General features: G+C 38.7%; 2 protein-coding genes across 3 annotated transcripts; both read left to right on the top strand.

Annotated features, from left to right (window-relative positions):
* Positions 1–1902: 1902 nt before the first annotated feature.
* RB195_004380 (uncharacterized protein) lies at positions 1903–7179 on the top strand (the record flags this gene model as incomplete). 2 transcript variants are annotated; one of them, XM_064182201.1, is made up of 8 exons in its annotated part: positions 1903–2106; positions 3362–3487; positions 4703–4837; positions 5699–5827; positions 5910–6027; positions 6106–6245; positions 6586–6674; positions 6771–7179. In XM_064182201.1, the coding sequence occupies 8 exons, from the start codon at positions 1903–1905 to the stop codon at positions 7177–7179; spliced, it is 1350 nt and encodes a 449-aa protein (XP_064033469.1). The 2 variants fall into 2 exon arrangements, with proteins under 2 accessions (XP_064033469.1, XP_064033468.1); XM_064182202.1 differs by lacking the exon at positions 3362–3487 and having other exon boundaries at positions 5699–5831; positions 5890–6027.
* A 1541-nt stretch (positions 7180–8720) lies between these two features.
* On the top strand, positions 8721–13741 carry RB195_004379 (uncharacterized protein; the record flags this gene model as incomplete). The annotated part of the gene is made up of 4 exons (XM_013444352.2): positions 8721–8870; positions 10316–10424; positions 12957–13036; positions 13100–13741. 4 exons carry the CDS (start codon positions 8721–8723, stop codon positions 13739–13741), a joined length of 981 nt encoding a protein of 326 aa, XP_013299806.2.
* Positions 13742–17876: the final 4135 nt, after the last annotated feature.

The raw sequence follows: 17876 nt of genomic DNA, 5'->3' as shown, positions 1-17876 counted from the left end.
CAACTCGTCCATTACTTCGCGTGGACAATGAAAGCAACATTAATTAATTATTAAGGATCAAATAATTAATCGACTAAGATGACCGCGATGGTACAAATGAAAGAGTATCAACGAAATCACGTATGAGAAATGATTGTGGCCAGGAACGCGACTAATTAATTAATGGGATCAAGGAGTTAATTAGATCTTTCATTCCGGGCTTTTATCATCGCAAGACCTCGGAGGTAACTTTAAAAAAACGCTGGAAATGACTTAAGCGGTAACATTGAGGCGGATACTGAGAGAGTTATGGACCGGATAGAATGGACCACTCGACGACGCTTGATGGTCGAAAATTAGGGTGGTCATCCAACGCAGTGATGGGTCACCGTGTAGATCCCTAGTAGATCACAATTACCAAGGTCAACCTATTCCGGTGATCACCACAAACTGGAAACTCATAAGGGTGTTTGCTTAGGGTTGAAGTGTAGTTTTGTGGAGGAGGTAATCCAGGTACTGTAGTCTTCTACCACCCGTTGGGAACAATTTGCATAAAGCACAATGTTGCACTATTTTTTTAACAGAGTTTATGAGGTTCGGTCCTTATTGACAAGAAAAATATGCAAAGATAAGAGAATATAAAGAAAATATTAATATCTACTACGCAGGCATTGAGTCTACCGGTCAAAACCACTTCATCATGGTGCAAAATGACGGCTGTTAACGAATATTCTAGTATCCTTGACCTCTAGTATCCTTGACCTCCGCTACAAAGAAGTGATCAAAATTAGGAAACTCAAAAAAAGAACCAAAAATAAGGAGGTTTTGAAAAGGAGAGAATTCAATTATTTGTCCATATTCTTTCCCACATAGTAATGGTTCCAATATATTTCTCAGATCTACAGAGAAGTAGAGCAGTACTAAGCGCTTAAGGTGCTTCGAGTCTGAATGGACTGAAGATATTTGCTGGAGCGTCGAATAGATAAATTTTTGCTCTGAATCTGCGATTGCGATTCCACCCTCTGCGATTTGTGAGAGGAAAATCAAAAAGATAAAGTTGTTCTTTTTAATAATCCGGATCGGACCTATTGTGTTCGTTTAGCCGCCAATTCAGCCGTTGCCATGGCAACCAAATGGGTAGAAGACAGCGGTGCTGCCGATGAATGCCACTAGTTTTATTTCTGACCGTCGAATTTTCTCCTTCACTCGTCTCAGCAACCGTGAGAAATCAGTTATTTATCGTAATTGATTAAAACCTTGCACAAAACACAGGATTTCTCATCTTCTGTAGCAGGAGAATAACCTGCCAACCCACCACACCTCACGCTTTGAAGGGCCAGTCTTGTTGTGTAAAATTCAGGCGAAAATCTAGTGACCTCTGTTCCATCTTGTTTTTTTTTTTGTTTCATGGCACACTTGCAGATGTTTTCAATAAACAAATTAATTAATTAATTAAATGTGGTATGCTTTAATGCGGCAGAAATAAGTATGAAATTAAACTAGTACAAAATATTGATTGCGAATATCCCGTCCCCAATTATCCTCATATTGTGCAATTGAATTTCCGATCCCTGTTTGAAATAATTTATTAAATATTGAAATTCGATTCCAGCACCGCTGCCGATATATTCTGTATCTGCTGCTGAATTTAGGAAGTAGCCTTGTTTTTCGTTAAATTTTCATGGTTTTTAAAAATTTTCGTTCCAATTTCTTCTTATTAGAAAGTCTTTTCTCTTATATACGAATCCATTGCTGTTCTGTGTTATGAGTCCTTCATTTTTGTTTTTTTTTTCGATTTTTCCTTGTGATGTGAACGTTGTTCTTTCAACTTCAGGGAGATTCAGGGAGTGAAATGAATCTCCTCCTTTCTTTTTTTTTAGAAAAATAAGAATATTGCATTCCTCATCGTCACCGTTCCAGAAAATGCTATCCGACGTAACCTTACATTCGCTAGTAATTGAATCCAAGAAGCCACCTAAAGCAAGTTACTCGGAATGTTCAACAATGACGGATGCGATGAAAACCGAGGACAAGGAAACGGATCCGATGGAGAGACGCTCCACAGCCGTTCAAACTGAAGTCGATAACGTGGAAGTGAACGCGGACGGAGTGATGATAAGCGAAGAGGTATGTAGGCGGGAGAGTGGGGGAATTCATTGTACACTCCTCATTTTTTCACTTATCCTGAAAAGTTCCTCTGTTCAGAACACCTCTTTCCTTCTTGTTCGTGCAGTGATTATCAGTCTTTTGGTTTCCTTTCTATCTTCACTCACTCCAGATCATTCTAGAACTCATTCCTCAACTCAAAGGAGGCTGTATGTCTGAGTTTATCAAAATCACAACTTAAGAACTTCTTCCACGATTTAGAGGTGCAGTGATAAAGTGTTCGGCATTGATAATCCCTCTTTAGATTTGAGAACTTGCTCGAATTCAATTTAAAGCTGTTTGAGGTCTGTAAACCCGTATTAACCCTACACTGGGGTTGGTGTAGCGCAGTCGGTAAGAGGTTCCGCTGCCTTCACGATCGATCGTAGGTTCGAAACCGCCCTTGTGCTCACTCATCGCCTTTCATCCCTCTGAGGTCGATGAATTGTTACCATATTTGTCTGCGAGGATTAAAAAATTGATTTGACACATCGGCTAGCCCTCACAAGTCGTTGTATAGGCCAGTTACACGTTCGTGAACCTCAAACGATTCTGAATTGAAGCAAACGTGGTGCGCATCCCAAGCGGACATTTTGTCCTCTTATCCTTTTTATTAATTGCCTACGCAATTAGTTGCGGAGGATCAATCAATGGATGAAACTGCTGTTTTTATCTTCCGAAACCAATCCGGTACCAATCGACCTCAGTAGGATGAAGAAAAGGTTTGGTTAGCCTAGCAGAGTTAAAAGTTGCCGACCCCACGAAAATACTGTGGGACCTCCTACCACCGCGCTACACTTGCCAGGTAGGCCGGTTCGGACGAGTTTAATGTAGTGGCAGGGGACGATATGGTTGGTATATAGTCGACGCCGAGTATGTCCAAGCGAGTGAGCGTAGTGCGCCTTTGATTGAGACAGGTAGAGGGAAGAAAGAGTGTGTGTGCGGTGTATGAGGCAGAGAAGGAGTGAGTTCTAAGGTGGACGCGTCGCGTCTATCCAGTTAGACATATTCAGAGCTTGCTGAAGATGGTGTGTGTAACGCGTTTTACACCGTCTAGAAAGGTAGATTGACCAATACTGGATTTTGGGATGTGCACTTGTGGAACTAAATAAATCTTAACTCCTTAGATCGTTTAAAAAAACCCCCGAGGCATAGATTTTGACTCCTTGATTTTGTTCAGAATATGTTTACGAGTCTGTTTTGATAGATTCTCAATCTACGCAGTTTGTATTTTTAGACAATCACTCTCGTTGAGTCAATGCTGCACGACTCGGCTGCATCTCGAATCTATGATCGTTTATTATCATTTCACTCAACTAGCCTCGTTCAACTTCAACCCATTCGGACATGTACGGTCTCACTTGTAAGTTATAAATTTTCCAAGTATTTCTTCTAAACAACATCCTTTTTCCAGCTTTCTAATAAACTGTATCCTTGCCCAGCACACTGAACACCACTTTAACCACCAGAAGCATTTTAATTTAATAATATTTATGGAACTAAAGAGTTGAGGTTTAATTAACGACTAGAGGACAAATGCAAACTTCTAGTGGTTTATCGAAATCCTTGAAATAAGTTACTGTCCTGAGTACTGATAGCGGAAATTAATTACGTAAAATTATTTGAAAAGAAGGGTTTGGTTCATTGCTCTTCGCTCTCGGCTGGCCACTGGAATATCCCAACGAAAAATTTTCAGAAAAATTGTCCACAACGGGGATTACCACAGATGTAAACACTTCTCTCATTTTGTGTGAACATTTCTCTGTCATTTTTCTCTTTTTCATTGTTTCACGTTATTTTTTACAGCTGCATGTAACAACTGTAATACGACACATGTTCTGTGGGAGGTTTACGGCGATATCCAAGAGTTAAAAAAGTGTCGAAAAGTCTAAAGGCGCGCTGAGAAGTCCGAGATGAGGCGGAGCTTTTTTCCTGCATCTAAGATCCTAAAGAATGTTTGACGGGTGCTCGGCGATGCAGGCGACAAATGTTTTTTTAGGCTGATCAAAGAATTGTTCCAAAAAAGTCTCTTAAAGATTTGTAATTTTCCTACCCTTAGGGGCACTGAAGAATTGGATATTCTCCTTGTTGGTAGGCAAATTAAGCTATTTAGGCAAAATTGACTGAGGAATTTCTAACTAAATTACGCGACGCGGATATTGTTACCATGTCTCTGCCACGACTATAAAAGATATAGAAAGGACGCAAATCACCGACCAGCCTTTTCTATATTTTCTACTTATTCATTTACTTATGTATTTATTTATTTATTTATGTATTTACTTACGTGTGCATTTATTTATTTATTTATATTTGTATTTATTTGTTTAATTTTCAATATCCTGCAAAAAATGATGTATGGCAAGGACAAATACAAATGAAATACAGTAAATAAATAGTGATAAGAGAGAAGAAAGTTGAAAAATGATGGAAAAAAAAACTCTAACATGAATGAAGAGCTCAATAGGTTGCCCGGAACGTTCCCAGCAGAAGTTTCTCTTAGTTATTCGTGGAATTTTTTTTTTAGAAACCTCACCTTCTTTTCTGGAACATTCTTCTTCATTAGGATCTCTTTCAGCTTTCGACTGAAACCCTGGATGTGGTGTCGCTATCAAGTGGCTCTGCAGGTCGTGTCGCTATTCTTATAGGCGAGACAGATCACGACACATGGTGTTGTCACGAGGGAAAGATCATAGTTTCGCAAAGAAGCAAGGTATCCATGAGATTTCTTTTTACTTCCATTTGATTATGACATAATACAGAATCACAGTTCACTCTCCGGACTCTCCTGAAAGTCACAATTGTAGCTCCATATTTCACGCATACATAGAGCTTGGAGTGAATGGTCAAGGTGGTTGCCGAACCTAAGCCCACTAACCATTTTTAAATAATGATTATAGTGGGTAAAAGAGGGTTGGGGTGGGGGATGAGGACCCTCAACACTGCTCCGGTTGAACTGGACTCCAGCTGCACTTAGAGCGCAAAAACCGCTCTTAACTGTCAAATGTGGATTGCGGTAAAGCTGTCTCCGAGGCCACCTCTGGTTTTTTTTTCAAAGCGTAAGAATTGCTACATGATACAACCTAACTATATAACTTATAGTCACTCGCAGTAAGTTTTTTTGGAGAGGTTGGTGAAGTTAGGACATTAACATTAACATCAACTGTTTTAGTTCTACACTCCTTTTTTCCCGTAGTTTTTTTTTAGCCTTATGGATACTCGAAAACTATCTCTCAGGCTTTAGGAGCCCCGACTGACTAAGCTATTCACCTCCAGTGAAGAACTGTCGATTGATGAATGAACTATCGCCTTTTCGAATGAGAAACTCAGTACCTGGTGGTTTTTGTGCTTTGGGAAAGATTTTGCGCCCTAAGGTGAAATTCGAGTGTAGTTCGATTAGAGCAGGGATGAGTAGCCCACCCTTCCTAAATACTTTTCACCCGATAATAGCTTATTATACATCACGACTGTAATTTGTTGAATGGTATTACGAAACCATCACATTTATTTAAAAAAATCACTTGTAGATGCAATCTTCACTCATTAACCTGAATCCACTTGATGAGAACTTCAGGCCACCTCTATACCCCTGGCTGTATGCCCGTCGAGTTCTTCATGGTCGCCGCAGGGAGTTCTTGCAGTCGGGGATGTGGCTGGAGATGTTCACGTTGTGATAGGCGAAACAGTGGCTAGTGCTTCGAAAGTTGGTTCACACGCGTTGCAGGGTCAAAACGACATGAAGCACGTACGCAATTGTGTACGCAGCTTCTCTCGAAGCGCTGCAGTGGGGCGGTGTAGCAGTTAGGAGCGTAGTGGGACCGTTACTGGCACCACCCATCGCTGCACTTTGCGACGGTCCCATCTCGGTTCCAACTGCTGTCTCCACCGCGCCGTTTCGAGCACGTACGTAAATGTACCGCAACTACACTCGTGACTCATGTCGTTTTGACCCGACTAGAGTTGATTATGGGAATATTTCAGGTGAAGGCGTAAATGTTCAGGTTCATTCACAAACCGTCTCCGCTCTGGACTGGATCTCAAATTCCCAGCTGATCTCGTGTGGAGAGGATGGTAATATTATTATATCTCAGCTGAAAGGGACTGGACTGGAAAACGTTAAGGTGAGAAATTCTCAGAAAGCTGTTCTTCCATATTTGTATTCTTAATTTTTTTTTCAATTTTTTGCTCTTACATCTAAAAAATTTGTGCCTTTCACTGTGTTAAAAAATAATAACACGCTGCTACGAATCCAGCAAAGAAAGAAAAATCTGTTGTATCCAGTACAACTTGTAACGTTCACATAGTCGACTGCAGTTATCAACCGCATGCGGACGGCTGAGAACGCAGAATTGTTCCCGCCGCGCAAACGTGTACTGTAACCCCATCTGGGCCGCAAAAAAAACATAACACGGGTGTCGCGAGGTTTTATCGGGTTGTATGTGTATTAGGTGTCCATTTCAGACTTTGCGACTCTCCGTGAGCGATCTGCCCAGACAGATTCGAAATTCGGCCTCATCCGAGAAACCAGTATCGATTATCTCAATGAGCAGGTCTCCAACTTTTTTTTTTAGAAAAAAATTGTTGTCGAGATTGTCGTTGCAAATAATTTCGAACAATATGCTCGCTGAGTGATTTTTTTTGTTTAGGAGTGGTGATGAGGCGTGTATCGCAACAGAAACAGGCGGTATATGGATCGTTCCGATACCCGATCTTCGCCTGAAAACAATTCCAAGCGAGCCCCAAGCTGTTCATACCATTGTTTACACCTCACCATTCATTGCTTTGTCAGGAGATGACGATTCAACTATTTTACTGAACAATGACGGAAGTTTCGTCGATACATTCCCGGTGGCAGGCAGACAAATGTGCAAAGTGGAGGAGTTTATGGTTTTTGCGGATGGATCGAGAATGATTATTTATGATATTACGACCAGGAGAGTAGTTCTGGATGAGAGAAGAAATTCGCGAGGCTTGTGTGCCACTCCACTTGATGATATTGTAATAATCAGTGAGAACGAGCTTATTACCCTTAGGCTTGTGAAGAGCAGTTCGTGAGAAAACCCATTTATGGAACGTTGTATTGTTACTCTGACGGTTAAAGGCATCACCCCACGAATCTGAGGCGGTACGGAGTTCAGGTGGAGTACTCTTATACGGGATAGAAGATCATGGAGATGGGGGTGATTCCGCCCATTTCTTCCTAATTGCCGTAAAAAAACGGTCCGGAAGATGCGGCGCGTGCACGAGGTTGGTGCGCTCCAATCAAACTCGTTGTAGAAAATAGCGCCCTGGAACGCTTGAAGCCGCATCTTCGATGCCGTTTTTTACGGCAATTAGGAAGAAATGAACGGATCTTGTATACGAATGGTCCACCTGAATTCCGTACCACCTCAAATTCGTGGGGTGATGCCTTTAATGCAATTGAAGAAGTCTCGCGAAACTGACGTTGTTGGGATATCGCCATGATTAGATGGAGGTAGGGTGTAGCTCGCAGTTATAGTCATAGTTGGTTCAGTTCTGGTGTAGCGCAGTCGGCAAGAGGTTCCGCCATGACTGCACGATCCATGTGAAACCATCGATTTAAGCTTATTAACCTTCTGAGATCAATAAATTTGCTACCAGATTTGTATGGGAGAATAAAACACTGACTTGATATATTGGTTTTGAGCACGTGCGAGCTATATGACTTACACGGTTATAGTAAGGTTACTCAGATATTACAAAATGTGCTGTTGCCCAAAACACTGCGAAAACCCAACCCAAGTAGGCCAAATAATTAGTAATAGCTAGACGCAAGAATAATTAAAGGCGCCCCACGAATCTGACGTGATATTGATTTCCGATGGTCAAAGACTATACGGGATCGTAGATTGCAGAAAGGGATGTGATCCCGCTCATTTCTTTCTAAATGCCGTAAAAAACGGATCGGAAGATGCGGCTTCGACGTTCCGGGGCGCTATTTTCTACAGCGAGTTCGATTGGAACGCGCCAATCCTGTGCTCGCGCAGCATGTTCCGGGCCGTTTTTTTACTGCAATTAGGAGGAAATAGACGGAATCACCCAATTCCCCAACCCCACATACGCATAACTCGCCTTAAACTCGTACCACCTCGGATTCGTGAGGTGATGCCTTTAAGTTAAAAAAAAAGGCAAAATCACTGACGTATCAATCCACTGAGCCAACACTTTTTACTGCAATTCGTAATTGTTGGGATTTTGGAGCGGATGTTGGGCTACACAATGATCGAAACAACAATTTACTAACACCAATTGCTTTTTTTACTCGTGAATTTTCACGAATATTTTCTAATTTTAACGCAAAACTCCAGTGAGCTCCGTTCTTTCTTGCTTTTATTGTTGTTCTATTTTATTTTATGGCATATCTATGTTCGTTTTCAAAATAAAAAAAATAAACAATAGATGAATAAATAAATCTACTAATAGTCAACTTATGCACAATGAAGATTCATCGAATTTTTATATAGGAGATGGAAAAATACTGCAGTAATCGTAATCCGTAGTGTTTCCGTATCAAATTTATCAAATATGTTATTCATACATAAACAGATTCGGAGAAGCGGAGTTCATTTCTAGTTATGGATATTCGAGAAGCTCCGAGACAACCATTCTGGAAATCTGGCTACCTGTACATAGTCGCAATACGACGTAGAACATTACTCGCTTTAATTATGGGATTTATGACCATAACGGCAGGAACCACGTTTCTCGTTATCAGATATCGAAAGGTTAGAAAAATCGCTAGTAGTTATCTTCTTTTTTTTTTGAAATATTACAACCTATTTCTGGATGTCCGCTTAGGTTTTCCACAACAGGCGAGAACTGGGTCCGTGACAGCTCGTAACAGAACGAGAAATGTTCCCGAGCTGGACACTTGTATCTGATAAGGACCGTATAAAATAATCAATGAAAAATCCCGGGATAAAGTGTAGTTGGGGAGTACTCAAGACTTATTTCTCTGAATTTGTATTTTCTTCTATTTCTATTTCTCTGACGTACAAGATTTCTTATTATTTTTTTTTTCATTTTTTCTATTTTTCTGACGAATTGACTGAATATTTCTCTGACGTACAAAATAATCAATGAAAAATCCTAAGGTAAAGTGTAATTGTGGAGTACTTAATCCTTATTTTTCTCAATTCTGGAAGTGAGCAACTAAGACGGTGGGCGCCCTAGAACCTAAGCATCAGTTCTGAAGGATCTATCACATGTATCCTAAAGCTACTAAGCTCGAAAAAAGGAACATAGAGCTTCCAGAAATAAGTGCACGATGCCTTCCTCTTTCTACATTTCCTCCAAATTCTATGAAAATGTTTGGCAATTAAAAAATAAGGTTAGATAATTGTAAAAGGTTAAAAAGTTAAAGAAAAAGGAAATGTTGAAGAATAAGTGGAAAGTATTGTAGCACACCGTGCAAGTTGAATTTTCAACCCGGCCTCATATCCAATATATATCCACGATGTCCATCCTTACGAAGATAAATACGATGAAAAGAAAATCGTCGAAGGGGATTCTTTTCTCGAGGTATCCAATGTTATCCGGTTCCGTTGCGACGGACACATCCCTGCAGGACCCAGCTGTTTCTTGCGGACAAACATTCTCACTACAAAAATGAGTGAAAACTTATTGCCGCCGACTAATATGTTTGTCCGCGGACAAAGTTCTGTTGGATGGGAATCTATCCAACTTGGACACATTTTTCCGCTAGAGCGCTTTATCCAGCTTGACTGGAAGAGTATTATTGGATAAACGGGGGCTGAACGTACAACAACAAGCGGTGCTATTTCATACGATTATTACAGCATTATCCTGACTAGAAAATATTTCCGCCTTCATAAATCACTAAGCATACTGTGGGCGGTGCAAAATCCAACAAAACCATGCACAGCAACTTCTATTTTTTTCGCATCTTTCAGAATTTTCCAGCACATGTAATCTTCAATAAACGACTGTCATATTTTTTTTTTAAAGTTTCCCGCTAGGTATTATCTTCAATAATCGATATAGAGTTATCCAGAATGCAACAATGTTTGACATTAATCGTTAGCAATTGTGGATTAGTTGATGAGAGTTTGAGATTGGACCTCATTTTGAAAGAGAATAGAGAAATTCCTCTTTTAAAGTGTTGCAGATGTAAAATGTTCCTGCTGATTTATGCAAAATTTAGTTTTAGAAAGTACGAAAAGAGTTAGAGCAAAAGAAATTGAATGAAGATGAAGAAGAACAAAACGAAAGTGAGGAATCGGAAAGCGTCGACGTAACCCCACCATCTGAAAACGAAGGTGAACCATTTTTGTTGTGAAAGTAACTATTTCAGGAAAGCGCCTGAAATAATTGCTCTCAGGATATCATCAGCTTGGTAAATTTCGGCTTGAAAGGGGTTTGAATGAAAAATAAGATGGACTGGTGGTCTTCTCTAGTATGATAACCGTACATTTTAGTACATTTTGTGACAGTAATACACTAAAGATGTGCTGAAATGGCACCGGACGGTTACAGCCAAATCAAAACGAGGCTGAAGTGCTGTGCAGCTGCGTAAGCGGCGCGCGATGGACCTGGATGGATAGGATAGAGATGGGACCCCTGTTAGCACCACTTATCGATGGTCCCACCTCGATCCCAACCGCTAGCTCCACCGTATCGCTTCGAACGCAGCCACTTACGTAAATGTACCCAGTTCCATGTGATTTTGACCCGACTATAGCGTCTGTTAACGTTTACGTTTACGTTATCTTTACGTTCCACAGCGTTATCCCTGTGCTTTGAAACGAAGAGAAGAGAGAAAGGAGTGATAAAAAGGTGAGTACGGAAGAAAATGGAGGATTACAGAGAATCAAAAAGAACATAGAGAATTTTGGAGAATAGCATATATGTATGAGCCAGGTGTGGCGCAGTCGGTAAGAGGTTCTGCTGTGGCTGTAGCATGATCAATCGATGGTTCGTAACCGCTCTAGTGCCAACCAAGCGTTTCATACCTCCGGTGTCGATAAATTGGTACCAGACATGTCTGGGAGGAAAAGAACGCTGTCAACGATTATGAATCGCAGTAGAGCGCGTTAGCGCATCCCAAGTGCTCCGATACCCAATTTAGCTAAGGTAGAAAATACGAAAATGGAAATTAGTGTATAAATCATTTTATTTTTACCATATTTAAATCTTACTTTTAAAAAATTTGACGGTGGAATGGTTGTTTAGATGTTGGTTAACTATACTATGTTCACTTGATTTGACATTTTACGGTATCCGAGGTGGCGTGAGCTTTTTTTTGTGGATCATATGAAGAAATCACTGACAAAGTTAATTTGAGCACCTAAATTTTTACTTGCGGTACCTTGGAGAAAATCAAACGCCCACGGCACCACCACTTGTTTGATCTGAGCTGAATTAAAAATACAGGGAATTTTCTGGAAAAATGTCGAAAAAAAACTCCGCATGCATGTTGTAGAAAGAAAAAGTGGGACGGTCAAGTTTGTGCCTATGGGAAATTCCCCGAAGGGAGGTGAACGATAACCCACTGACGCCGGACCGCATAACACCGTCCTGCTTGAACCTATATAACAGAGGCGAAGCGCCTGCGTCGTATGCAAGACAGGCAGCATTCTTCTGTTAGTATAGGAAAAATATTGAAAAACATGAAAAAAAATAAAAATAAAATAAAAATAACACCAGCATTCTTCCTGCTAGAGCTAGAAAAAATATATTGAGCACCTATATTTTCTAGAAGAGAAAAGTAAATGAATAACTTTTTAAATTGAGATTCCCATCGTTTTCAAACCAAGCGAATACATCAAGCGGTAGATTTATTATGTTACAGATCTGCTTTTTTTCGGCAAATATTTTCTAAAAATTTCTCAACTCAGAGAAACTTAAGATAACCAGAAACGGCTAAAATTGTTATCCGCTAACTTCTATAATCATATTTATCCTTGCTGCATATTTTCTGCACTTTCCCACGGTACAGTCAAGGAGATCAACTCCCAATTGGTAAAATGTTTCCACCGTTTGCGCTTTCGTCCTCCTAAAGAGTACAAATTATTGGACTTGAAAGGGTGGGCTAAAACCAGTGAATTCAAATCTCGTCGTAATCGAAAATTGTTCAAACACCCCCTCCCCCACTCAAAAAAAAAATGATCCTGTGAAATGTTTGGCACTCATCATTGACTACTCATTTGACAGTGGATTATTTCCCGATGCTGCTTAACTATACTCACTTAGTTTAAAATGTTACGGTATTCAAGGTGTCGTAAGCTTCTTTTTTTCGTGGATATATATATGAAAAAGTCACTACAAAGGTTTAATTGAACTCCTAAATGGCTTAGAAGTTTAAAAGAATAAAAGTAAAAATAAAAGGAATACGCAGGAAGTACAAATAAAGTCTCTGGGGTCTTAGTCCTTGTGCCCTAAAAGAATACACGGACTGGCACGCCAGAGACATTATTTCCTTTTGTATGGGACTATAGAGGAGATCCAGAAAAGAGATTTCCTCATGTTTGAACGCTCAGATGAGCGATTATATGCTTTCAATGAAACAAATGCTGACAACCATCGATCACTCAAATATGTACTACTTGGGATTGCGCTAAGCACGGAGAACTTCTAATATTTGCTGTTAGAGTTGCTGTCCTGTAAAGTAGGATTAAAAAAGGAGAAGAAATGTCGAAGCTCCAAACGAGCGCGCACCCTTTCAGCGACTATCAAAAGGACTGCAAAAAAAAATTAAAAATTAGGTCAAAAAATTGAAGCTCCCTCCTCCGTTTTGTTTCTATCTCCCTTTCTGGATCGATGCAAACAAATTACTCCAAACACTGTTTCAGCGAACATGGACGATTCCAGCAAGTCACCTGTATCAGTGGATTCATCGAAATCAGATAAAGTGAGCAAATCACCTGAGAAGGTAGCTGAACAATCTGATTAGTAGTGAAGAAGTTTTCAAATGAACTGAAAAAAATGATTTCAGGAAGAGAAGAGAACGTCGATAGATGGCACTTTACTGAGAACACCGTTTATTGAAAAGAATGATTCAAAGGTGGATGGTGCAGAGAAGACAGGGACTGCTTTGGATTCAAAGGATATTTTGCCTTCGATCTCACTTGAAGACGAAAATGGGACCCCGGCCGTTCGTAGACAAGAAGAAGGTTCTTCATCGTCATTATCAGTATCGATGAGTCGTTATAGAATCCCAGAAAGAGTATCCGCACCGTCGAGCGTTGGAAATTCTTCAGTCGGTTCTGGTGGTGTCACCGAACAGGAGATTAAACGCAGTATTGTAGAGAAAATTACCGTTGTCAGTTCGGAGCCTGTCAGTCGAAGCAGCACCGAGAAAATCGCAAGCAAGGAAATAAGCGACAGCAAAGAAATGCCGAAAAAAAACGAGTCGCCGAAAAAAAGCGTAACAAAATTATCCGCAAAGCAAAGAGCAAAGCAGAAAAAGAAAGCAGGCACATCAAGTACTTGGACATTCAAAAAAGTCCCGAAGAAAACCACTAAACGTTCAAAAAATCGCAAGAAGACGGAGAAGAAATCAAAAGAAAAACAGAGAAAATCGAAAAAGAAAAAGAAGAAATCGAAAGAGAAGGAACGATATGTGCTGTTAAAATAACTGAAGCCGACAAAAATTACCATGACATTCCTTTGTTACCTCTATACGATAATTTTGAGTGCAATAAAATAAAGTTTAATTATGTTTCTGTCAATTATTCGGTATTATCCATGAATGATTCGATAACGGAAGAATCGATCCCTCATTGATGTAAAGAATATAATTTTAGTGCTGACGCTGTAGTAGTTAGTTTATAGTTTGCGACGCGACGAGGACGTCAGTTACAATCTTATCGATTGTGGGCGGGGCAAGTGAGTGGCGTTTGGCCCGCCCACTTTTAGTATCTCAGAGACCTATTGAAGGTGGAATCGCCTTGTTCTTGATTTTTGTTGATCTTTCGTTTTTAAAATTTTTGAAAATTAATAAAATATAAATTAACTAATTAAATATTTGATTAATAATTACAAAAAATATGTAATTATAATTATTTAGTTAATTAATTGAATAATAGTCATAAAGATTATAAAATTAATTATAAAATGAATTAATTAGTTATTTGAAAATTATTACAAATAAATAAAACAAATAAATGACGTCATCATTATAAATAATAATAATAATAATAATAGTAATAATAATAATAATAATAATAATAATAATAATAATAATAATAATAATAATAATAATAATAATAAACTAAATAATAAATAATAGTAAATAAATAAGTAAATAATAGTAGTAATATATTAAACGTTAAATGTTCACAAGTGAAGAAGTGCGTGGAAACAACTGCATTCTGATTGATTCAAATTCGAAGCGGGACCCAAATTTTCAAATTCCCCCCCCCCCCCTCCATTTTTCGCTCACAGCAGGCGTTCGCCACTTCGCACGCTTTTCAGAGTAATCGAGAGGGCGCCGTGCGCGATGAAAAGCCGAGCTTTTGTTTATCATAGCATTGAACATGACCGGCCACACTTGAGAAACGATACCGCGCCGGTACATTGCACACTCCGAACCGGTCCACCTCAACGCTTAGCCATATATATCCTAAAGATTTTCCAGCGTAGCTCTGTTTTCTCCAGAGATTTCTTCTTCAAAAGCTGGTTGGTATCACTTTATAACGGGTACTGTCCAGCTAAGAAAAATATTGAGAAGCAAAAATTTTTCCTAATCGATATTAATTACTTGTAATTTTCAGAGTAAAAGTTTTTTTTTCCAAAGTTCTAAACATCGTGATAAATCTAGCACAGTAAAGTAGTTAAACGAGGAAAAGGAGGCCCAGGATTGGCGTAAGTCTTTTTCAAGAAAATTTTCCAACATTTTCTCAGTAGATCAGTGATGAAGTCGCACGAATTTTTACAACAGCCATGCAAGCTCAGGGCATCACTAGCCAGGATGGTCCCTTAGGGATATTAAACCGCCAACAGAAACCCATAAATATGGGTAATAAGTTAATTTAACATTAATTTAATAGACTCAGAAAACATTAAAATTCCTGGGCAACAAAAAAATAAATAAATAAAAGTAATGATTACCAAATGAACAGTAGGCGAATCGTTTACAAAAAAAAAAGAAAACTAAAAAGTAAACATGATATTACTATCTTATTACTCATACTTGTGGGTTTCTGTTGGCGGTTTAATATCCCTAAGGTAATAATAAGTGGTATGTTTACTTTTTAGTTTTCTTTTTTTTTGTAAACGATCCGCCTATTGTTCATTTGGTAATCAGTATGTACTTTTATTTATTTATTTTTTGTTGCCTAGGAATTTTAATGTTTTCTGAGTCTATTAAATTAATATTAAATTAAATTCTAATTGTTTTACATAGTTACAGCAGCAATTTCGAGAAATTACGCCGGTCAAGCATTAAAATAATTTCACGTTCCTTTAACGTGGATCGATACACTTTGTTACCGCTCCGAATAATAAATACATATCCTGAAATTCATCCTGAAATTTTTATCTCCCACTTTTTTCAATTATTAAATATGTTTGGTCTATTTTTTTTATACATTTACATTTTATATGCAGTGACCTTAAAGAGTTCCTCGGAAATCCTCCATTCTTCAGATTAACAAAGTAAAACCACCATCAGTTGACCCCTGTCCTGCTGGGACCACGTAAATTTCTGTTTTTCTTTCATTTGAGTGCCGAGTATTTCGGTGTGTCGTAAAATGCTTAGCTTTCTTCTTTTTTTCGGGGTTACGCTATTCGCGGCCTGCTCCTCAGGGACGGCCGGACATAATGATTTCCGCGTTTTGTTTTCGACCACCGAACATCAGAAGGTTTGGAATTTTCCCTTGGAAGATTCACTTGTATAGTGCTGTGCTGAACTAATCATTTGGATTTATGTGTAGTTGAGGATTTTCCCTGTCGAAGCGGAAACGGGTTATTACGGATTTCGTCGGTCTGGCATGTGTAATTCTTTAAGATCCGTTCCTACCCAAACAGCCCATCTCATGATGACGTCATCGTAATGAACTGGAGCGGATGGAACTCTGGTGTCTTTCCAGAATCTCCAAACACGGCTCCTACAACGCCACCCACACCCCCACACACATGCGTAATCAACAAAAGAGGGTTCTTTCTTTCGATCCAAATTGCTAGTAATTCGTTTAGGGCTCTATCCTTGGGTAAGACATAAGGATCGTAACGATCCTGGTGGTTTTAAATTTGATTAAAAATTTATAATCATTTAGACTGCACTAAATACTTTTATTTGTTAACTTTTGAAAATGTTCGTAGTGTAGTTTTAACAAAGTTCTTCTACGACATTTCCCCAAAATTCAGGTTGTTTTTTCCAGCAGTTTTTATATTATAAAGTAGAAAAATTTCAAAAAATCAATACTTTGAACCTTATCCACGGTATCCTAATTTTGTACCCATGTAGATGTCAAATTAAGCTTGAAACGTAGTGTAAATCCCTTTATTTCGGTAAGTTAGGCTTCGAATAAGTGAAAATCATTAAAAAGTACATTTCTTCTCGTAATCTTTACAAGAAAAAATATTCAGGATTTATTTATGGATTGCCTCACTACAAAATGAGCGTCAACAATGTTTTTTGAAAGAATAAAATTGCATGGCATTTGGAACTCCTAGAAAATAAATCTATAATATTAATGTGGAGAAAAAATTCCAGCTTTGTCGAGTATAACTTATAATACAGTACATTAACATTTTAAATATGTAAGTAAGGAACTTTTTCTGTAAATAAAGAACTCATAGTAATCTGGATTAATCTGGATTTACGTAAATATTGTCGATGAAAACGATGAAAACAAGATTGAACACAAGATTAAATCTGATATTCTCTGAGCGTTTTTTTTTCTCGGAGATGGAAAGCTTAGGAAAGTGTTTTGTTTGCCCGCCTGAAATTTAAGTAGGTCATAAATTTTTATCCATCTATCCTTCTCCTTCGATCCTACGCCTCATAAATAATCAGGAAAATAAAACCAACGGGAAAATTATGGAAGTTTTTTGTTTCGTCCAATTATAGAATTCTCGCCAGGCCACTAAAAACTTAGCGTTTATAGATAGGCTGCTTAAAAATCGACGGGCAATGTGATTTATGAAATAATGATGATATTTTCCAATTATTTTTATCTATTAATTTCCTGTCTTTCGTTGTTTCTCTCCAATATCCGCTTCATCTGACTCATAATTTCAAGTTAGTCCGCCGTCCTATGCATTGTTTTTGAGTTTTCTTGGCCGACGAATACGGAATGAAGCGAAAAAGAACCCTGAAAAATAGACGTGATTTGAAAGAAGGACGACGACGTGATGACGAAGCTCTAAGATGAAGGATATGGGCCATTTTAATTGCTCAGGAAAAAAAGTGTTTGTTTGGATTGATTGATAAGTGCACATCCTCCCAAAGGAAAACCTCCCAAAGAGTCACGATAGCATCTTCATTTTTATTTGCCCTGATAATATTCAGTGGGCGTGGCTTAACTGAACACCACATTCACGTGTGCAGGTGTTAGGGGTGGAGGGGGCTTGTTCATATATTCACTCATATATTCATTCATTCGTCATGTTTTAGAGATGCCATTGATTTACCATCAGATCATTCACTTATTCATGCATTCATTCATTCGTTCATTCGTTCATTCATTCACTCATTAGTCATTCATTCATTCGTTCATTCATTCATTCATTCATTCATTCATTAGTCATTCATTCATTCACTCACT

This window comes from Necator americanus, chromosome I (genome assembly GCF_031761385.1).
Source record: "Necator americanus strain Aroian chromosome I, whole genome shotgun sequence".
Classification (NCBI taxonomy): Eukaryota; Metazoa; Nematoda; class Chromadorea; order Rhabditida; family Ancylostomatidae; genus Necator; species Necator americanus.
This window is presented reverse-complemented; position numbering and strand designations above follow the sequence as displayed.